The sequence below is a fragment of the Lycorma delicatula genome, chromosome 9 (genome assembly GCF_047948215.1).
Source record: "Lycorma delicatula isolate Av1 chromosome 9, ASM4794821v1, whole genome shotgun sequence".
Lineage (NCBI taxonomy): Eukaryota > Metazoa > Arthropoda > Insecta > Hemiptera > Fulgoridae > Lycorma > Lycorma delicatula.
Genome location: NC_134463.1, coordinates 114,229,085 through 114,253,690, shown reverse-complemented (window position 1 = coordinate 114,253,690; position 24,606 = coordinate 114,229,085). Strand labels below are relative to the sequence as shown.

The 24,606-nt window shown below is 31.2% G+C and overlaps 1 protein-coding gene across 3 annotated transcripts in view; it reads left to right on the top strand.

The window, feature by feature from the left end:
• Window positions 1–24,606, top strand: part of LOC142330167 (neuroglobin-like) — a 150,967-nt gene extending 126,361 nt beyond the window's left edge. For all 3 annotated transcript variants that reach the window (XM_075375273.1, XM_075375272.1, XM_075375274.1), the window contains exons 3-4: window positions 17,237–17,474; window positions 23,798–24,606. In XM_075375273.1, coding sequence (XP_075231388.1) covers window positions 17,237–17,474; window positions 23,798–23,923 — 364 coding nt within the window. In that variant the 3' untranslated portion in view covers window positions 23,924–24,606. The remainder of the gene's footprint in view (window positions 1–17,236; window positions 17,475–23,797) is intronic.

Sequence of the window (24,606 nt, the reverse complement as noted above, 5' to 3'; positions counted from 1 at the left end):
AAAATTCTCAAGGGAATAAACAAGCTGTAATATGAGTTTATATGCTAATTTACTTTTTTTTTCGTTTTGTTTTTGTGATACAAATATTTGTACAAAATAAAGGTTTAGATTTTTACGTTGACATAAACTTATTAACTTTGATTAAATATCCTCACGATCAAACGAATAACACGGGTACACTTTATAATCTAAAATGAATGTACTATAATACAGATGGCACGGGGAAACGGGAAATTTTGAAAGTAGTTGTAGCAGCCCTGAGAAGCTGGTAGAAAAGTGGGAGTGTCATCCTTTAGTCCACAACTACCTGTCATTTAATAAACACGGACCAATGGGTCGGTACACTACGCGCATTTGCAATGAAGGCATTTTACAAGAATGGTTACAGTATGAGTGATGTTCAACGGGAATTCCGACGACATTACAATTTAAGATGTCATAGTTGCGTTCCATCTTGCCACGCTATCAAGACACGGTTGAGAATTTCGAGGTGACGGATTCAGCTATAAGAAAGAAGCTACCAGGAGGTCAACGAACACCAGAAAACATTGAAGCAGTTCGGACCTCAATCGGAAGTTACCCATGACGATCTGAAAGGAAACGCGCAGCAGTGCTGAACCTAAACCGAACAACTCCACAGCCTAGCCGGATACTCCACAGTGATTTGAAGTTCACCCTAACAATATTCAAGATGCACAGGAACTGAAACCATCAGATTAAGTGGTGCGACAACAATTCTGTGATAAAACGATTGAAAGGATTAATGACGACCCCGATTTTGTTGAAACTTTTCATCTCGGATGAGGCTGATTTCCATATCAGCGGGTATGTAAACAAGCAGAATTGCAGGTATCGGGCGGCTGAAAACCCTCGTCAATTTCATGAACGACCATTACTTAGCCAAAAGGTTACAGTTTTGTATGCCATATCAATGTGAGATGTGATCGGGCCTTAACTTCTTTGAGGATGAGAGAAGGAATGCAACGACAGTAACGTCTGAACGATATGTTGATATGGTCAAAACCTTTGTAGTAGAATGACTTCAGAACTTTCCTGATCTTCATAATCATTTATTTCAGCAAGATGGAGCCACGGTCCATACTGCCAGAGCGTCAATGGCAGCCGTTCGACAGCTCTTTGGTAACCACGTAATTTCACGGTTTGGCGACATTCATTAGCCCTCAAAAATCACCATATTTTACGGTGTGCGATTTTTTCTTGTGGGGCCACTCCAAAAGTAAAGTGTATACCAGTCTCCCGACGACAATCGCCGAGTTGAAAACGAGAATTCAAGAAGAAATCGCTGCAATTCCCATGGAAGTGTTTCAAAGTGCCATGCGAAATCTCAGCATTCGCTTCCATACGTTCAAATGGCCATCATCTTACGAACATTGGTTTTAGAAATAGAAATTTTTTTGTTGAAATACTTCATGGCATGTAATTTACTTTTTGTTTTCAATAACAGAACTTGTAAGTTCATTTTCTTTACTTTTGTGAGAGTTACTTCAAGATTTCCCGTTTCCTTTTGCCACACTGTACTTCTTTAGTAAGAAGATTGATTACCTCACATATTTTCTGCGTAGATATTAACTTATCTCCGCTTTATTTTTAGTATTTTACAGCAGTAATTAAAATAGTTGCAAAATGACATCGTTTTTTTGGGGGTGGTCCGGGGTGGTCGGGGTTTTTTTTTGGGGGGGGGGGGGTAAAATGTATTCTTCCAAATCTGAGGTCGGATTTGGAGGGGATAAAAAAAATTTTTGGGGGGGAGAATATGCGGTATGGATCGCGTAGATCCAAGAGGGATTTGTGAGTGGGGTTACGGATATGGAGTTATAAGAGTTATAAGGAAAAGAAGTTCCCCGGCCAAATCAGAAACGCTGTGGGACTTACAAAAAATTCTGTACTTACCAGCTCAGGAAAATTTTCAGTCCTTATTTACCAGAAAGATGATGACATTCCTCCTGCAGTAACTTGTCAGTCGACTTGGAATAATACTCACCAAGTAATAGGTTATGTAGAACCAACTTCAATGTATTTCTTATGGCAAATACAAACCCCGAAGAAAAAAATCAAAAAAGCGGTATTAATCCATGTCCAAAATTCACGAAAATTCACAGGCACGTTCACAATTCACTAGCCAACAATGTACAACCAACAAACCAAATAAAAAACACCAAAAAACCGAACTAAATTTCAAAAATCGCAGAGCGGAACAACAATAGGTCTACACCCTATGAGTACTCCAACTTGACTTTGTATTTGTATATTGTATTTTAACTCGACTCAAATTTGTATTTGCATAATGCAAATACAAAGTACAAATTCTTTTGTATTTAGTTTCCATGGACCTTACTCAAACCATTTTAAAATGGTTTAAAAATAAAATCTGAATTAAATTTTCTACAAGTTTTGTTTAAAACTTGTAACCATTATACGTTATTAATATCTGTTAAATACAGATATAATAAATATATTTATTACCCACTTAACAAGGTCATTTTACGCCAAATATAAAATAATAATTTTTTTTCTACAACAGAATTTTTTCTTTAATTATATTTTGAATGGGTAATACATACATAAAAAAAGTTTTAAAAATATTTGTAGAGAATTTAATTTTGGGTAAAATGGTATGAATAAAGTCCACGAAAACTAAATACAAACGAATCTGTATTTGCATTATGGAAATACAGATTCTTACATAAAACATTAAATAGCGGTTTATTCGACCCAAATCTTTTGTCTTTTACCGTAAATTTCTCGAAAACTAATAAAAATACAGTTCTGAGACAAATTTATTTCAGATTTTGATATGAAACTTCTAAATTTACTTCTTAATTTGGGTCCCAAGACTTATAGTCTGGCTTAATTTTACCGAAGAGCAGAATTTAGAGCGAAATATTTCACCAGCCGACACTTTCCAACGAAGCATTTCCGAACCTTTATTTATATGAACTTTCTTGTTTATTTTGATCAGTAGAACATGCCCAGAAAGTTGTTATACTCTTCTTGTATGACTTTATAAAACACAAAGTTTGTGCTCCATATCGAAAATTTGGTTTGTCACTTACCTATAAAAACTTGTACGATAAAATTTCTGTTAATAGCTGTTATTTGATAGAAATTGGATTAATTTGTACACACGAAATACCATAATAAAATTCAGTAATTTTTTTATGAAAAAACCCGTAAAGCTATTTCTTACTGAAACTGATGTAAGGAAAAAAGTTGACAACATATTTTATGGACTTTCCCGGAACTTTAGCTGCATGACGGGACACTACTACTGTGGGTCGTTTCTGATACACGGCTTTCATACACATACACACAGTACTTAATTAAAAATATTTCATTTTATTTAAATATAATTTTTTTTTGTTTATTTAATTCAATGACAAAAGCCCGGGCGCATACCGTATTTAATTCGTGCGGGTGTGGCGGTACTAGCGGCGATGATCGGTACTAATTAAACTAACGTAATTTCACAACTTACACAGTACAAATTTTGCTTTTACGGTCAGCAGCTGGTGTAGCCACGAGGCTTAACGCACCAGGTACCGAGTCGACCGGGTGATCGAATTCAAGACCCAGCCAGACCGAATTACTTTTTTACACTTTAAATATTATTCATTTATTTAACTCTACTGCTCTCCCTGTGACGTCAAAACATAGCAGTAGTTTAGAGGATTTTTTTAGGGTGGAGTGTTAACAGTACAAGGTGAAAAGATAAAGATGCTACGATTTGCTGATGATATAGTAATTCTAGCTGAGAGTAAAAAGGATTAAGAAGAAACAATGAACGGCATGGATGAAGTCCTACGCAAGAACTACCGCATGAAAAAAACAAGAACAAAACGAAAGTAATGAAATGTAGTAGAAATAACAAAGATGGATCACAGAATGTGAAAATAGGAGGAGAAAAGATTATGGAGGTAGAAGAATTATGTTATTTGGGAAGTAGAATTACTAAAGATGGACTAAGCAGGAGCGATATAAAATGCCGAATAGCACAAGTGAAACGAGCCTTCAGTCAGAAATATAATTTGTTTACATCAAAAATTAATTTAAATATCAGGAAAAGATTTTTAAAAGTATATGTTTGGAGCGTAGCTTTATATGGAAGTGAAACTTGGACGATCGGAGTATCTAAGAAGATAAGATTAGAAGCTTTTGAAATGCGGTGCTACAGGATAATGTTAAAAATCAAATGGGTGGATAAAGTGACAAATGAACAGGTGTTGCGGCAAATAGATGAAGAAAGAAGCATTTGAAAAAATATAGCTAAAAGAAGAGACAGACTTATAGTCCACATATTAAGGCATCCTGGAATAGTCGCTTTAATATTGGAGGGACAGGTAGAAATAAAATATTGTGTAGGCAGGCCACGCTTGGAATATGTAAAACAAATTGTTAGGGATGTAGGATGTAGAGGGTATACCGAAATGAAACGACTAGCACTTGTTAGGGAATCTCGGAGAGCTACATCAAACCAGTCAAATGACTGAAGACAAAAAAAAGGGAGTGCTATTTAGCAAAAAATATTTTTTGTAAATATAATTATTTTTTAATTATTAACATAGTGCCTAAGAAAACCATAACCTTAATTAGGTGATATCTCTAGATACTGAGGGTGACCTTGCTTTACCTCCTTACTCCCACGACCTTTTAAGTTAACAATTTAATGACATCAATGTCCCATATACAGAAGTAATCTGACCAAGTTTGGTCAAAATCGGTCCAGTAGTTCTGGAGATATAAGGTGATTTATAAACCAACATCGAACATACACGTACAAACGAACATTAACATCCGTAAAATTTCCATCCAGTTTTTTTGGGTTTCTTAGGTGTCAAAACGTCAAGATCTGGTGAAAACCGCATATACCCAAATTGGACCGATTACAATACTTTCCCATCTAGAGCTATAGCCCTGTTATATCAGTAGGCGGGAAAGTAAAAATGTTTTTATACAAAAAATGTTACTGTAAAATGCATCATGTTCTCTGAATACGCTTTACTATTCACCCAATAACAGCGTAATCTAAATAAATTAACTCTAAATCTACTCTCAGATTTCAGATTAAATATTGATTCAACAGATGTATCACAAACAGATCGATCCATCGATCGGTTCTTGTGGTTTAAGTAAACATCGATGTATACGTAGACACAGATATTCTGTTTATACGTAAAAATATGTAAAAAAAAATAATTACTTGTTATCTTTTATATAAAATAGTTATAAACTGATAACGTTATTTGAAGATTTTAAAGTACTTTTAAAAATTATCTTTTTAATGTTATCTAAAACAAAGCGATTTCAGGTAAGAGTTAGACTTGTACGTCTACTCAAAATAAACCGTAGATCTTTTTATATCTACATAAGAAGCTTGTAAAATAAACTAATTTATCAATCGAATTAAGTACAATAACAATGGAAAACTATGTTATGTCTTATTTAACTAAAATATTACTTTGTACTAAAAAAATTAATTAATTATTCTTATAATAATTAAGAGCAGATTATTTTATTCTGAAACAAGTAAAAAAAAATTTTTTAGGAAAGAGTTGGATAATATAAAAGATAAAATTGGTACACTATTTAATACAGCTTAATCTGTTGGAACAAAAGGATATGAAAAAATAAGAAACATTAAGGAACGTGAAGAAGAAAATATCAGTTTTAATTAAAGATACTTAAGACTTGAATCATAAATTTTATTATTAAATAAACAAAGAAATGTGAATGACCTTAGATATAATAGAAATAAATAATTGTGCTATGTATATATAATATACATATATATGTATATAGATATGTTACAAAAAAAAAACACGTTATATTTTTCAAGGTTTATATGATTACTTTTAATGTCTAAAATATTTAAATTTTCAGTAATTTTTTACTCTCCATAAACTAAACTTCGTTTCTAATTTTTCAGCATAAACTCAGGACATTATCGTAAGATACAGTAATTTAATTACGTATTTATGTACAAATTAAGAATGTTAATTTAATACATATGTCTTGAGCATTACTTTGCTGTTTTATTGAATTTTGTGAAAAATAATTATTTAAGACTTCAAGAAAAAAAAGTCCCCTCAATTAGATTAGTAAATATATATACATATACTAGTCGAAAACTTGATGTTTATTTAAAATCACAAGGCAATTATCACTTTCATCATGTGGAAAAAGTGTTGACAAATATGGTGTGGCCATGGTTTTAATTTTTTTTACATTACCGTTTAATGTAACTTTTAACCGTTTAATGTAACATTTTGCAACTTAACTTTTAAATTTTCATCTACAAGTCTATTATTTTCGATTTCCTGCTTTCACAATTGATTTTTATCGTTTTGATATGACTTAAAATAATCTTCTGTTATACCATAACATTTATCATAAAACTCTTTTGATACCCACGAATCAATATTAAGTAACAATTTCTTATAAACATGCGTACCGGTAATAATTTTAGTTAATTCATCATTATTATTAGCTTAATCTCATAAATAACTGCGGCTCGGATGTGAGCCTCGGATATCTTTATATATATATATTTCTTGTGTGCGTGTGTATGAAAATGAACTCCTCCTAAACGGCTGGACTCATTTTGATGAAATTTTTTGTGTGTGTTCAAGGGGATTCGAGAATGATTTAGATTCACAATTTGGTCCACTGGAAAATGTTTTTTTAATTAATTTTTTATTTATAAGTAGTTGTTGATTTTGGAATGTTTTACATTGGATCCGGCAGACTGCACTACCATCGTAGTATCGAATATTCAATAATATTCTATTTTAATTTTAGTTTGTCCCTTCAGCTGGTGCTGCGATCAAATTGAGAAAAACATTTCGTAATTTTGTGTTATTATTGTGTTACAAAAAATCGCGAGAAAACAGTTTTTTTAATAAATAAGAGGCTAATAAATCAGATGGAAATGTAAAAAAGGAACACCAAATCATATCAATGCAAGATGGCCGCTATCAAACACAACGACCAATCACAAAGAGCCCGTATGGCCGTTGCCAATGTAAACAAAATCACAACTGATTAAGTAACAAGTAGGCAGCACTGCGATCGCGTTTAGAATTGTGCGCGCATTGAGAAATATTATATTATTATTTATTGAAATAACGTTTTAAAGTGTAATTAAAAAATATACATTGTGCGAATTTGTAAGGTACATTATTGAAGTGAAAATGTTTTTTTAATTTATTTATGTGTTGTTGATCTTGGGATGGTTAAGGTTCACAATTGGGTCCGGTAGGTAGCGTGTGGGTCCGGTAGGCAGAGCTGCGATCGCGTTTTAGAAGTTTTTTTTTTAATTTTTGGTTTATCAGTCAAACCCGCTAGTTGGTGCTGCGATCGGATTCTAGGAATTTTTTTTATTTTGTTGCTTTTTCAACAGTAGCTTAGTGTTGTTCTTACATTAAAATTCGTATTTTTAACGAACTACTGTGTTTAGAGAATAGTTTGAATTAAATCCGATAGGTAGTGCTGTCCTGACAATTGGATTTATTTACATTCTGAATTTTTTAAAGTTAAAGGTGAAATTTTATAAGGTTCCGTAATGTTTTGTAAGTTTCTTAATGTTCAGTATTAATTGTAATGATTTTGCAGCCACAACACTTTTCGTTAAAAAATTATTTTCCACTGAATACTGCGATTAGAGAGTGGTGTGAATTAAATCCGATAGGTAGTGCTGTTGTTTTGCCATTTGGATTTATTTACAGTTTGACTTTTATAAAGTGAAAGGTTAAATTTTGTTAAATTGCTAATGTTCAGTTTTTAAGGTTTTATGAAACTTTCAATTGTTGTCATTTAATCTGTATCTATACTCAAATCTAGCAATACCGAAGCATTGCCGAGTCTGCTAGAATTGCGTGCTTATTGAGAATATTATATTATATTATTATTTATTGAAATAACGTTTTAAAGTTTAATTTAAAAATGTACATTGTGCAAATTTGTAAGGTGCAGTATTGAAGTGAGTATTTTACATGATTTTTCATGTATTTTACTGATGTATACACGTGCATTCAATAACAATCAACTTAACCTAAAATTTAAATTGTCAGTTCTCATTTGATTCTATGCAACTTATTGAACGGCTCTTTGAAAATAAAAATTTAGGGTTTGTAAAATAAATTAATCATTTATAAAAAAAATATAAGTTACTTATAATATAGTTTAAAGTATATTTAAAAAATTGAATTTATAATGTTTTAGCTGATTAATTTTATAAAAAATTTCTAAAATTATTTTTAATTTACAATTATCTAAAATTTGGTAAAATAGATGTTAAAATAAAGAATGAGAAAAATGATATAAATTTCTACTAAAATTTTAACTACGTTGCTTTTTTACAGTGCTTTATTTTTTTTTATTAATTGATTAATTAAGCTGTTACACGGTTATGAAACATCAAAATTATTAAATAAATAAAAAATATGTAGGAGGTACTTTTTTGGAATGATGTTAAGTGAAAATTAGTAGTAATGTGGATGAAAATTTATTAATTACACTAATTATTAATTTTACGACGTTTCGATTTTTTAATTCAATTTTCATCGGACATCTCAATATTTAGTGAAAATAAATATTAACCATACTACACATAATTAATCAATAAACCCATTACAATAATACAACAATCACAAACTGATAATATCATACTAATAGTCATTTTAATGAAATTTAGAACACATTCCTGCTAATTTTAACTTAATTAAGTTACTTATATTTATGTGTGCATTTATTACAGAATAATGCCGCGTCAGGACAACGTCTGTCGGGTCCGCTAGTATTACTGTAAAATTCAGTTAATTCTTTTGTTTCTTTATAATGAAACCAATTTTTAAACAGTTTCCCATCATCTTTACATAAATTTATCGCGTAGTAAATCCCGTATTCATATGTATAATTAATTTAAAATTACCAATAAATAGCATAAGAATAATTATCTTTTATTTGTTCATAACATACATCTATTAAATTCATTCTAAAATCAAAAATCCTACAAATACACATATAAATAAAAGCAAAACTTTTAATCAATAAGTCAAAATATGTTATTCTGGATGACAAAACCAAAAAAATATTAACAATTAAGTGACATACATGAAGGCCATACCAAAATTTATATAATTACATAATAGGCCTTACTAAATGTATACATAAAAATAACACACCGATAAGACCATTAATATATTTTACCACGTTTTCGCTGAAAGTAATGATGACCGAATGATGTAGATCATCGTAGTTTTTCTTATATTTACAGGATGAAGGAGCAGATTTATTGAAAAATTCATAGTGAAAGGTGGATTTGAGGTGAATTGATATATGTGAATTTTGCTCGCGCTAGTATCTCGAGAACGGTGGCCGCTAGACGTTCAAAGGTGAAGCCTTTCAAAATCGCATCAGAATTGGCCTAGGACGCACCGTTTTTGAGATACGCCCTTTCCTTTACTTAATGAAAGATATGCCTTAGAAATCCCGTTTCTTACGTATGATATAAATAAAATAACATCAGCTGTCAATCATTAGCTATCACAACTATAAAAAATTTTAAATTGTATCTAATCACAATAGGAAAGCCGATAAAAATTAAACCAATGACAAAACACATTCATTCTTCCGTATATCAGATTACACCTAACATCACAGTTTCCAATGATTACTTCAGTAATTATTTCATGAAAATATGATGACTCTTAATGCTGTTATTCATTGAAGGATTAGCATTTGATGTTTAGGGGGCTAACCACTTAAGAATTTTTTTTTCATACTATCTCAAAAATGTTGCCCTAATATATAAATATATAATATTTTTTTAATTATTTAGAAAATGTTGATTTTAGAAGTCAGTACCAAATTAAAATCTAGTACCTACATATACCAGCGATGAAGCGCATCATCTTGTTGCCAAATAATGTTGTGCGGTTCTTATTGTCGTCGAACAGTAGTTACATACTCACACTTTGCAGTTCGTAATATACAGAACTGTTTCTGTTGTCGGTCGTCTTCTTCGCTGCTAGCGGAAGGTACAGGAAATACTTTATGAGTTTGTACATATGTAAAACTGTTTGAGTTTTAAACTGTTTTAAAACTGTTTGCGCAGAGAGGGGTTTCCATTGAAATGCCTTAAAGATCTGTATATGTATATATATCTTATATACTATATATATAAATATATAATAGACATAAATATGTACGTTTGAAAATGAGTAAGGAACATTGATAACATTAAGGCATATAAAGCAAAGAAAAGACAAAAAAATTGTGTTATCAATTACACAAAGAATTACTAATCATACAAAGAAACAGTGAAACAGATCAAAGAACCAACAAAGTAAATGGCGAAACAAATTGAAGAATTTTGACGATGCACAACATTCTAGGGAAGCTGATTCACCTCAAATCTCGGAGAGCTTATATATCTAATATGCAGTCACTTTACGCGCCTATCGTCCTCGCTGTTATCCAGGTTAACCGCGAGCCAGTTTACATGTATGTTCAGTATCATTTTTTATCTTGTTCCGAATCTCCTCTCTAACGTTTGGCAAATATATTTATATACATTTTTTTTTTCCGTTTCAATCTGTACTTGTAAACAATAAGCAGCCCCATGGTCCAATGAGATGAGGATGATATGCACGTAGTCTTGTACAGTCTCACGTCGACCGTTCTTGAGTTGTGTGGTTAATTTTCTTCAACCATCAAAGTACACCGGTATCCACTGTCTAGTATTCAGATCTTATTCAAAGTAACTTATCTTTACTTGGTGGATGATAATGAAAATTAATTTTTTTACCGTGTGAAAGATTTTATTTGTCCAGGACTCAAACCCAGAACCTCCGGATGAAAGGCAGATACCCTACCACTCCACCAAAAAGATCGAAAATATTTAACTTTATTTTGTTATGTTAAAAAATGTTAAGAAAGGAAAATTGATTATTTAGAAGTTGTTTTAAAAAAATAAAAGAAGAAAACTTTTTATTTTTCTTCGGGTTCAGTTGAGACGTTATTTATTTATTTTCTCAAAATTAAATTCTCTTCAAAGTTGTATAAAAACATTTTCTACCATGATTTGTTAGGAAATGTTTTTTTTTACTGCCAATTTAACAAAGTTATTTTATGCCAAACCTAAAAAAAAACTGTACTTTGTCAATATTTTTCATGTTTTAAAATAATTTTCTAAAAATTACCCGGTTCTGAAACCTGTTTATTAATTTTTTTCAGGTCCTAAACCATATGACACTTCAAATTTGCCTCTTAAGCTCAGAAAATTTCAGGACGATATAATTTTATCCTTGGGACTAATCAATACGAAATTTTTCGCAAGCTACAACTTAAAAACGCAGCGGAATATATTTAAAAGAAAGTGTTTCTTTACTTTCACTTGTAGAACATCTCTTGAAATGTTTTCCATTTATTCGTGAAACAACACTGTATAACCTCATATCTTTATAATATTCGTGCAAATTAAATATTTTAGGATAAAATAAATAACATGTATTCCCGTATACCAGAGAATCTTAATTACTCAAACACTTGAAACAGGGAGAGCTGATATACGCGTATCTTGGACTGATACGCAAAATTTTTATTGGCAAATGGTAATACAAATAGATGAACACTAAATCATGTTCTTAGATAATCGGTAACAAGTAGAATAAAATAGGTGACACTTCTTCCAAGATGACAATTAAATTATTTTTGTCAGAAGTTCAACCCCCCCCCCCCGCCCACAATTCCTTAAGCTACCCTTTCTTTCTTTTTTCCTGTTTAGCCTCCGGTAACTACCGTTTAGATAATTCTTCAGAGAATGATATGTATGAGTGTAAATGAAGTGTAGTCTTGTACATTCTCAGTTCGACCATTCCTGAGATGTGTGGTTAATTGAAACCCAACCACCAAAGAACACCGGTATCCACGATCTAGTATTCAAATCCGTGTAAAAATATCTGGCTTTACTAGGACTTGAACGCTGTAACTCTCGACTTCCAAATCAGCTGATTTTGAAAGACGCGTTAACCACTAGACCAACCCGGTGGGTTTCACCTACCCTTGTGGTTTATCGTATTTAACTGTAATAAATTTTTTATACGGATTTGAATACTAGATCGTGGATACCGGTGTTCTTTGGTAGTTGTATTTCAATTAACCACACATCTAAGAAATAGTCGACCTTCACTTACACTCATACATATCATCCTCTGGGAGGCTAAACAGGAAGAAAAAAAAAGACTAATAAATTAAAACGTAAAAGAAGTTTTATAATGCATTTGTAATTAAAAGAATTAATAAATAAAATAACCTAAAACGTAGGAATTTAATAATAATAATAATAATAATAATAATAAAAAAAGGTGAATAAAAGAAAATCATCGTCGTAAAATGAGAGAAAATAGTTTTAACAATAACATGAAATATTAAACTCTGTAGAAGTAAATTACCAACATTTTAAACTGATAAAAAGCATGAATTCTGCTAATTTCAACAATTTACAAACAGAATTAATTTATAACATTTACAGGATTTTTTTTATAAAACTTTCCAACGTTAATGACATAAAATTTATAATTTTTTAAGATGTTTTTTTTTAATAATAATAATAAAGATAATATATAACGTTGGTAGTAATTTTTAACAACTTTTTAATTTTTTGATTCTGTATCTTTGTTATTTTACTGAATAAATTTAAGTGTTCCTTGCAGTGTTATTTTTTTGTTACTGTAAAAGGGTGGTATAAAAAAGTTAATAAATGAATAAAATGATTATATATATATATATATATATATATGTTTGTGTATGTGTGTCTGTACAGTAAAAAGAGTAGTTTTTAATTTACACCTTAATTTTTTTAAATAATGTTTTAAAAATTATAACTGCTCAGTCAAGTATTTTATTTTTTTATCTAAATAATTTTATTTATTACATTATATATGATTATTCAAAAACATTTCATGTAGAATAAAAAAAAAAGAATAAAAGAGGTTTTTTTTAGTTTTTTATCAGAATTTATTTGATCATATACCAAGCGATTCAGTAGGAAAGGGAAATAATCTGGCGGCTGATTCTAAAGCTTGAAATACGGGAAAGGATACATACAAAAATATGTCCAAAATCGGAGAACGCTTTGTTATCTATTTACGGCTAGCAAAAAATTTCGCCCGGATTTCAGTTCCCCCGGGTGAAATGAGTTCATACTGAAATTTTTAAGGTATATAAGAGGTAAACTTTATAAGGGGTTTCTTATTTGGGCAGGTAAATGTGATATCAGTTACTTCTAGTTGTCTATTTGGTCTTGTTAAAGACTTGGACTTTGTTTGTTTTTTAATGAGATATATGTAGTAGGTAGTAGTATACCGATGAGAATATCACACGTGGCATTCTGACTGCGTCAAGAACAAGGCTGAGAGATGCCTTCAGCGGAGGTTTTGAAGATGACCTCCGGGAAAGTCCATCAGGGCTAGGTACGGAGGGGGCGGCGTGGCGACCGAAACCGTCACATATAGGGTGTCTTCCCCTATGGGGTCAGAATGATGGTTTCTCATGTTTTTTTTATTTGAAAGGTTGAATAAAACAGGTCCCAGAACTGTATCTTCCATAGTTTTCATGATATTCAACATAAAATAGAAAGATTCGATGGACTATAAACACGCTTTTTAGGTTTGAAGTAAAATAACTTTCTTATATGATTTTTAAATGCATAAATTTTATTACGAAAACGTGTTGAGAATTTAATTTTGAGAATATTGACGTAATAAAATTTTTTATAAATAAAAATTAAAACGAGTTCGTCGGCGCGTAGACACACTACGGAAGCGAAGCTTCTTACGCAATATTATATGAATTATTAATAGCACTATATTAATAATAATAATAATACTAGAATAATAATATATAATAATATATTAATAATATTAGAAATACGAACTAACAATGAAATTCAATCGGTTAAAACGTATCTGCGATTGAAATTTAAATATGAACATGATCAAAAACCATTCATAAAAGAGTAACAGTATCATTCTTTGACACGATTTTTGAATGAACTGTTGTCAGCTAACAAGTGACGCTCGTTTCTTTCTCAGTTGACTCCCCATCCCGAAGCCTACGTTGACAAGCTTCGCTTCAAAAAAAATCTGATTTGGACACCACATGACTTCCTTATACGCCTGTTAAATTACATTTATACTTTTTATTTTATCTCATTACTTAATTTTTAATTTTAATTTTAATTTTTTACTTTTTATTTCATTAAAAACTTCTGATACGAGTATTTTCCTTCTTTTTTTTTATTATTGAATTATTATTCATCGTAAACGTTTTTTACATTGAGAGGTTAATAATTATTAATAAATCAGTATATTTAAATTAAAAGAGAAAGTTAAAAAAAAAGGAAATGAAGTCTGATTCGAACTGATGTGCCTTCCCCTGGTAAGACCAAATATTTCATTAATTAAAATTTTATTTGGCTATAACTCTGGAACCGATGTACCACTTATAATATATCTTGAAAATCTCCCAATGAGACCTTATTACTGCAGTTAAGAAAAAGTCCAACATCCAGATTTTGTTGAATTTTGGGTTTTTTTGGACAGTTTTGATTCAGTCGATTGCAATCAAAATGGGAGGTGTCCTAAATCCAAAATTTCAACATCCTATGGCTAATCGTTTTTTAGTTATACAAGAGATACGTACGTACAGACGTCACGCTGAAACTAGTCAAAATGGATTCAGGGATGGTCAAAATGGAATTTTCGTTTAAATCTGGAAACCGAAATTTTTCGCGATTACAATACTTCCTTTACTTCATACAAGGAAGTAAAAAATAAAGTTTTATTATAAAAACAAAACAGAACTAACTAAACTTAACAAAAAATATCATAAATCTGTAAAAATTAGAAAAAGCTGTTTTTAGTACAATAAATTTAGACTTTTGAGAGTTCAATTACTTTTAATTAATTTAAAAAAATTGTTACTTAATTACTTTTTACTTTTAATTTACTTTTATAAAATATTCACTGTAGTTTTTACTGTATTAATATACAATAAATATTCGAAAATTTCACCACGGGAAACATCGATGCACTTCTCGTTTCCTTATAATTTCTGTCGCCAACCTAATGATATCTGCACTCCTTGATAAAGACAGCAGCATTGAGAATGTGAGCGATCAGTTAATCACGTGTGTCTACTTTTTGGTTTACTTGTTTATGTATAAAGAGACACGAATATAAAGAAATTTGTTTACATGAGCTAAGACTCTCACATATGCGGGAATATATGTACAGATATATATAATTATCTTACTCTTATATTTTACAATTAATATTTTCGTAAATGTAAAGATTATATACATTTGTATTTATGCTGTAAATGATGTGTATAAAATCCAAGCTAAAAAGAAATCTAAATTATGAAAAATATAATTTAATATTACGTACTAAAATTATTTTATTCGGCTAGGCAATTGGTGTAACCGGTTAGTAGAAGGGGAATTTTTAAGAAGGGATAGCGCCCTCTTGAATATTTATGAAATTCCATATCGAATAACTTATAGTCTGGGTCAAGATCAGATGAATCTGAAAATTTTATTCAAAACGATTGACTTCTACATAAATGATATCCTAACGTAGAAACTTTAAATCTGATTTCACGCCATATGATAAATATTCTTGGATATTTTGTATTATATTTATGCTTTATATTTTTATCCATTCTGTATTTATTTATTTGTTTTCAAAAATTGTGAATTAAATTCTCATTTCTCATATTTTTATTTATAATCTACCTCAAAAAAAAGAAGTTCTCAATCGAAAAATATTTTTCACGTATGTTCAACCTTTATTTAACTTAATAATAGTTCTCGATGATTATTTTTACTTTCCCGTCCTGATAGCGCTTAGGAGCTCTAGAAAGTATTGTAATCGGTCCAATTAGAGCATACGCGGTTTTCATCGGATCTTGATGTATTGACACCTAAGGAACCCAAAAAACCGGATGGAAATTTTCCGGTTGTTAAGTTAAGTGTGTGTTCGGTGTTGGCCTCTAAATCACCTTATATCCAGAACTACTAGACCGATTTTGGCCAAACATTGTCAGATTTCATCTATATTTGGGGCAATGACGCCATTACATTTTCAACTTAAAAAGTCAAGGTGATGAAGCTTGAAGGTCAAGGTGGTGAAGGGTGAGCAAGGTCACCCTTAGTATCTTGAGATTTGACCCACCGGGTTGGTCTAGTGGTGAACGCGTCTTCCCAAATCAGATGATTTGGAAGCCGAGAGTTCCAGCGTTCAAATCCTAGTAAAGCCAGTTCTTTTTACACGAATTTGAATACTAGGTCGTGGATACCGGTGTTCTTTGGTGGTTGGGTTTCAATTAACCACACTTCTCAGGAATAGTCGAACTGAGAATGTACAAGACTACACTTCATTTACACTCATACATATCATCCTCATTCATCCTCTGAAGTATTATCTAAACGGTAGTTACCGGAGGCTAAACAGGAAAAAGAGAGAGAGTATCTTGAGATTTAGCCTAATTTAAGGTCATATTTTTCTTAGGCACGTTTGTTAACGATTAAAAAATAAGAGTATTTGAAAAAAAACTTTTGCAAAATCGCACCCCCATCTCAAAAAAAATGCTCTAAACTACTGCTGTATTGTTTCGTCACAGGTGAACGGTAGAATTAAATAAATTAATAAAATTTAAAGTGTAAAAAAATTAATTTGGTCTGACTGGGTCTGAACTCGATCGCTCGATTGAATCGTTACCTGGTGCGTAAAATGCCTCGCGGTTACACTAGTCTGCAGACCGTACAAGCAAAATTTGTTCTATGTAAGTTGTGAAATTACATTAGTTTAGTTAGTTCCGGCCGTAGCCGCTAGTACCGGCACACCCGCGCGAATTAAATACGGTATGCGCGCGCGCTTTAGTTTGAATCATTGTATTAAATGAAAAAGTATTATACTTAAATAAAATGATAAAAATATTTTTAATTGAATTTGTGTGTGTGTGTGTGTGTGTGTGTGTGTGTGTGTGTGTGTGTGTGTGTGTGTGTGTGTGTGTGTGTTTAGCGTTTAATTAGAAACTAATTATTAATTAATCTATTAAATTAGAACCAATTAAATGATTTATTATTCTAATTTAAAAATACATTGTATTTATTACATAACTATAAATTATAATTAATTTTTTTTTTTAATTACAGAATGTTTCAGGCGTTACCGGAATATTTAACGTTTTTCCAGAGTTATAGCACGACAGGAGCAAGCGCTGAATCATTGTTAGCGAATGAGAAATTTGCAAAAGATCACATTGTCGGGAACGTAATGAAAGCAATCGGGAAATTGGTGAATAACATTGATAATCCTGACATTATAGAATCCGTCCTAGTTCAGCTTGGTAAAAATCACAAAAAAAGAAACGTCGTCAAACCACATTTCGAGGTTAGCTATTGTAATAATAACAATAAAGTGTTGTGTAGTGTGTATGAGAGCGCGCGAGGTGTGTGTATGTAGCACTTTGTAGTAGTAGAAAATGAAATATATAAAATAAATGCAACCCATTTTGTAAACATTAAAAAAATAATAATAATAAAATCAGACCTGGATACCAACCGAGCATAGCCATTAGTTTTAACAGATTAAATTGATATGCTTAAGATTTTTATAAGTAACCGTAGGTTAAACTTTTCTACACACTTTACGCAGAAAAAACTTTTCCCAGAAATGCATATATAGAAAAAAAATTCCATAGTATTTTCGTTTCATGACGAAATAATATTTTGATAAACATTACTTTTTTTTTAAACTACTTACAGATTATAAGAAAGTAAAATCAATCAAAGAAATGTTAAAACAAACATCCACGTTAAAATCGAATTTATTAAATTATGTCAATATTTCCAAATAAAATTATTATTATAAAAAAAATTGTAAACTTTTTTTTGAGATCATCAATTGTAGGAATTTAGGGGACTTCACAAATGTTTGGAAGACAGATTTTTTCAGTATTTTTTCTACCCAATTTCATTTATAGATTGATAGACAAAGGGTATAAACAACGGATAATAAACAAAGGGTATAGACAAAGGGTTATAGATTAATAGACGTTGGGTTCCAACGGGTTGTTCAAGTGGTGAACGCATCTTCCCAAATCAGCTGATTTGGAAGTCGAGAGTTCCAGCGTTCAAGTCCTAGTAAAGGCAGTTATTTTTATACGGATTTGAATACTAGATCGTGGATACCGATGTTCTTTGGCGGTTGGGTTTCAAATTAACCAAAAATCTCAGGAATGGTCGAACTGAGACTGTACTAGACTACACTTACATTCATATATATCCTCATTCATCCTCTGAAGTAATACCTGAATGGTATTTCCCGGATGCTAAACAGGAAAAGAAAGAAGACAAAGAGTATGGAAATTGATAAAATATGAATTTAACATCTTTTACTTTCCCGTCTAGATAACGCTAAAGCAGATCTATAACTCTAGAAGGAAAAGTATCTGTCCAATTTGGACATAAGCGGTTTTCACCGGATCTTGACGTTTTGACATCTAAGGACGCAAAAAACCAAAAAATAAGATGGAAATTTTCTGGATGTTAATGTTAATTGTGTGCTCGGTGTTAGCCTCTAAATCAGCTTATATATCCAGAACTACTGGACCGATTTTGACCAAACTTGATCAGATTACTTCTATATATGAGACGATGATGCCGTTAAATTTTTTAATTAAAAAGGTCAAGGGGATGAGGCTGTAGAGCAAGGTCACCCTCAACATCTCGACATTTCGCCTAAGTAAGGTCATATTTTTCTTAGGCGCATATGTTAATGATTAAAGACTAACAATATTTGCCAAAAAATTTTTTTTGCTAAATCGCACCCCCCCCCCCCCCACAAATGCTCTAAACTACTGCTACGTTTGACGTCACAGTTGAATCGTAGAATTAAATATTATTCATGTTTTCTTATTATAATTTTTACTTTTAACTTATTATCTTTTTTTACATTTTTTCATTTTAATTATTATCGGTCTGGGTGGATCTCGAGCTTGATCGCCCGGTTTTATCGGTACTTGAAGCGTTAAGCCTTGCAGCTATACCATTCTGCTGACGGTACAAGCGAAATTTGTTCCATATAAGTTGTGAAATTACATTAGTTTAGTTAATGCCATACCCGCGCGAATTAAATACGGTATGCGCGCGCGCTTTAGTTAGAATCATTGAATTACATAAACGAAAAAATATTATATTTAAGTAAAATTATAAATATTTTTAATTAAATTGTGTGTCTAGTGTGTGTAAACCGTGCATCAGAAACAACCCACAAGTTGTAGCTTTTGTTCTTAAAAAAATACTATGTTGTCAGCTTTTTTTTATTTGTTATATAATCAACATTCAATCCATATTTATTTATATAAAAACAGTTAATAAAATGAACTGTTAACTAGCGAAGTCTCAAAAACTATTACAAAAAAAATATATGATTTTTAATAATTAAATAATATTTTTATTCTGATCAGTACGTAATATTACATTACGTAGATCATGTCATTATGTATTGATATGCTATTCCACAGATAAGAAAATTAACTGATCTAGTATTTGCCTGGATGGATGAAGGAAAACCATGGTAAAACCTTGATCAGCGCGGCATTAAAATTAAGCAGTCGACAATTTTGTGCCAATTTTCAATAATAAAAACAAATATAAAATTTAAAAAAAATTACTAAAAAAAATAAATCGAATTAAAAAAGAAAACAATCTATGGAAATATTGTACTAAGCATCGTTACGCAGTAATTGATAAAATGAAATAATGGGTGACCAGTCAATTTTCAGACAGTTTTAAATTGTTTAAATATAATTTTTCATGTTGTAGAAATAACAGGCATTTAAGGTTATCTAATGATTAAATTCTTACCAGGTCTTACATCGATAAGAAAATATTTAACTGCACAAGGAAACTCTTTAAAACAGAGTAATTACTATTCAGAGCTGTTTAATATAGCACATTTACTATTCAGACCACATCCTGTCTATTCATTAGGCCCATTATTTTAGTTATCATTCAGAAAAATTCACAATTAGACAACTTATGGATACAACATATTTAACGTACTGAGCCAAATGAGGAAACTGTTAACCCTTTCAATTTATTAATTTAATTAGCGTATACCGATCTAAACTTACACATTTCTCAAGCGATTGAGTTCCTCGAGAGACTTTTCATCGTGCGGATCATACATCCCAACCTCGTAGGGGGCCTCCGTGACGCGAGTGGAAGCGTCTCGGCTTTTCATCCGGAGGTCCCGGGTTCGAATCCCGGTCAATCATGGCATCACCACTCACGCTACAAATCATTCATGCTCTGAAACATGCCTTACGGTGGACCCGAAGGTTAAAGAAAAAAAACCTCGTAGGGGGAAACCTTGTGACGTCACCGGTCGCCACACCACCCTCTCCGTTCCAAGCCCTGAGGGGCTTTACCGGAGGTCGTCTTTAGACCCTCTAACTGATTACATCTCACAGTCATCAGCCAGGCCTCGGTCGGGATACCACCGATGTAAATGCCTCGGCAGACATTTGCATCAGTAAAATGTAAATCAAATTTTGCCTTCACGTAGGTCTCAAACGAACATCTTTACATCCAACTTAAACATGAGTCCCTCAAACTAACTGACCGATACCGCGGAAGCATGGATCCCGCGCCAAGTCCCAATTTGACAGCACCGTTCGTGAATGTGAATGCCTCACAAAACGATCGAGTTGAAAGTTAAATCCGTACTACACTCATACCAATCAAAATTATGTTTTCCGCAACATAGAAATTCAGACCTTCACCCAAATAGTCGACCAAATTAAATCAGCTAACAAGGGGAACGTAACTTCATTCCGGTCCGAGCAGGACCCGGGGACAAACCCCGCCCACCCACTCCCGATTCCATCTTGAAATCTCGCATTTCATACAGCAATCTTCTGGGATCCAAATAAATATTGGCTAAATTTTCCGATTGTCTCACGCGTGCTAAGTAGGCCTGGCCCTCGGCAAAGATGCGAGTGCTCAGATCTACGACGCCTCTATCTAGGGTAGCCCCTTGTACGCCGTCACAGCTCAGCACAATATTAGTGGCAGCATACGCCGTTCTATTTTGTCCTGTCCCCCTGAGCATCAAATTCTACAGTAGTGGGCACGATCCTCAACCCGATGCCGACAGCATTATCTCTAATCGTATTGTCAAACTTCACAACGACCGTTTGTGGGAGCTCGCCGGGCTCAAAGTCGGCTCGATTTTTCTGAGCATGTCAGTTAATTTTTTTTTTATGGTTTGATTCCATCATGATTTTGTATTATACTAGTAAATATTCCGTTTATATGTAATTATAACGTGTTTAAAAATATTAAATAATATGTTAACTTAAAAAATATTTTTAATCTTTTTTAGATATTACAACTAATAGGCCAAACCTTGCAAGCCCAATGACCATGGCATGGCATAGATCAGTGCGATTATATCCTTACCATTTCAAATAGCATAACATTGGTAGCCCTGTGGTGAATTCAATGTCAAGGCTAAGAATTCTCTCATGGTTCTTTCATAATAACGTTAACAAAGCAGTTAGCAAAACTGTGTTTTTTCGTTTTATGGAATGATATTTCATTTTCTCAGCTGATTGTGTCATAAGTTTTCAGTTACTTGACAATTAATAAAAATTTTCAAGTAACTGTAGTTGATGAAAATTGCTTGTTTGTGGATAATGTAATTTTATAAAATTCTAGCCCTGTACTAACTGAAATAGGTTCGTTGTTATTATCTACAGAACTTTCATTTCAATTTTTAAAGGAGAACATTTTGCTTTTAAATCCTAAAAATACTAATTATATTTAATTCCAAATTCAACAGAATAGTTATTTTCTATAAATATGTATCATAATTGATTTATATCAAAAAGATTAAAAAAATTTTAAAGTTTGATAATTGATTGAAATTTAAATTGGAAAAGCCACGTTAAATTTGTTCTCTGTGTATATTAGGTGGCATAACCCAAAAATGGTGCAGCCATTCAAAAGAAACACAACATTCTGTACCAGTTTACTAAGAAGAGTATAGAATGGATTGGTTTCTTGTTGCCCTTTTCCTGAACCAAAAATACTTTCTGCACACCAGCATTTAAGCTTTTTATAACGCAAGTGGTATTAACCTTACAAGTGATACTTCACTCTGTTTGCCACTCCAACAGAAAAAGAAACTTTGATGTGTATCACTTGTACCTAAAACACACTTCATGGGTTCACAGCCACAAGAAAGACAGTGACAGACAGTCATAGTAAGAAAAACTGTAAGTAGTTCCATAATAAGTGAAACAACAAATTTAAATATTCCTTTCTGTGGGAACATGACATTGTGTACCTCTACTCAGTTATTTATTAAGATATAATTAACCATTTATTAAGGTATCAAAAATGTATAACTTAACTACCTTAAAAGTGGAATATTTTGAATATACCCAATTTAAAGTTGCAGAAAAGGCCTACCCATATTACGATAAACCCCTATCCGTGATAATGTCATGAGATATTTTAACGAATGAAAAATTATTATTTACTATCTTTATTTTTATGAGACTTGTCATATTGAAAACTAACAGCATCCCTCCAATGGGAATTAATTATAACTATTTTTAGGGATCAAAGGCCAATAAATAATTCAGTCACTAGACTTTTTTTGCAGCCATTGTACAAGAAAAAACAGGAGTCCTCAATCTGGTCTATACGACCAAATCTATCAAATACCAAGGAATATGATGGTTGCTTAGGTGCTGGTATTCTCAGCATTGAGATACTAGTGGGTCAGGATAGATTTTCATTTATAGAACTAATAATTGGTAAAAAGGAAAAGGGGTGAATGATATGAAATGAGTATCTGCCTATTAAGATACATTAAGATAGTTCAACACATTTCTAATAGACAAAAAGAATTAATTTTTTTTCTGAGCTGTCTGTCAAGTAACTGATTTGATTCTGTTCTTCATTCTTTTCTTTTCTGTTTGATCTTATAATGTCAACATATTTATGAGATCCTACATCCTCAATTATCTGTTTTACATCTTTAAGTTTTGTCTTTCTCCACAGTTTATACCTCATATAAATCCCTTTATTACCAATTTTACTAACCCAGGATATCTTAATACATGGTCATCAACCTAAGTTACTCTCTTTTTAAGATTTTAACTCAAACAGCTCTTCTCTTTTTATTGTCTTACGACCTATCATATTAAATTTTACCATTATTTGAATTTTGACATTTTTCTGTGTAAAACCATATTTCAAATACCACATTCTTATTATCAAACAAACTGTAATACATCAGGGGTGAATTTATGAATAACAGCACTATTTATGTGTGAAATAAAAAAAAATGTAACATCTTAATAAACTGAAATCCAGACTTAAAAAGTGTATTATTGTTTTATACTACATTTTTGGATGACTTCTTTAATCATAATACTGCCGCTTTATTAAAATCTATGAGTTGTTGGTAACATCTCTACCTTTCATCTGAAAGGATCTGGAATCAAACATCAGTCACACTTTTGTGTTTTTAACACAAAATCTTTTCAGTTATCTTTTCTTTTGTGAGAAAGTTAACTAACTGAATTCTTGCGTTTCCTTATATTCCATTTCTATCATTACTACACAATTCTTGTACAATTTATAAATAAATGTTAAATATCAAATTTTAAACTTAATTTTTTTCTTTAATTTCAGAATGTAAAAGTAATTTTAGCAAAAGTATTTAAAGAATATCTGGGTAAGGAATGGAACAAAGATGTGGAACAAGCGTGGACAGAATTCATCAATTTAGTTTTCAACACTATTTATAAAGGATTATAAAAATTATACTGCTGTTTTATTATTTTAATCATAGATAATCATATTTTATTTCAGTAAAAATTTAACAAATTAATGTTAATGAATATTATATGCAGATCATCTCAGCATTTATATTAAAAATATGCCTACTACAATAATTAGAGAACAATTACAGCACAAAGGTTTACAAAAAATAAAATCACAAAATCTCTTAAATATCAACTAAATTTTAATAAAACAATGAAAATATTGATTAACATTTAATCTGCAATTTTTATTGAAATACGTGAATATTACTATCAACTTCACAATTTTTATTAGATAAATAACAAATGTAATTATGTTTAGTATGTTGTAATGAATGTTCGGTGGTGGAAATTGCTACTTTTCTTTTCATGATTATTTATAGTTAACAAAATAAATAAAACATATGGATGCACTTACTATAAATACCGACTACCTCTAATGCTATCTTTACAAATATATATTATTTATAATTATCTTCCAATATTAATACTTTCATTATTACATTATTTAAAAATAGATTATATATACATATATATAATACAATATTGTGTGTAATATATAATTATTATATATTACTACCTATTTTATTATTTTAAATACTTACAAAAATAAGATTAGTTTAATTTTGTAGATGAAAATATATAATATATAAAATACAAATGGTTTTTTTAATTTAA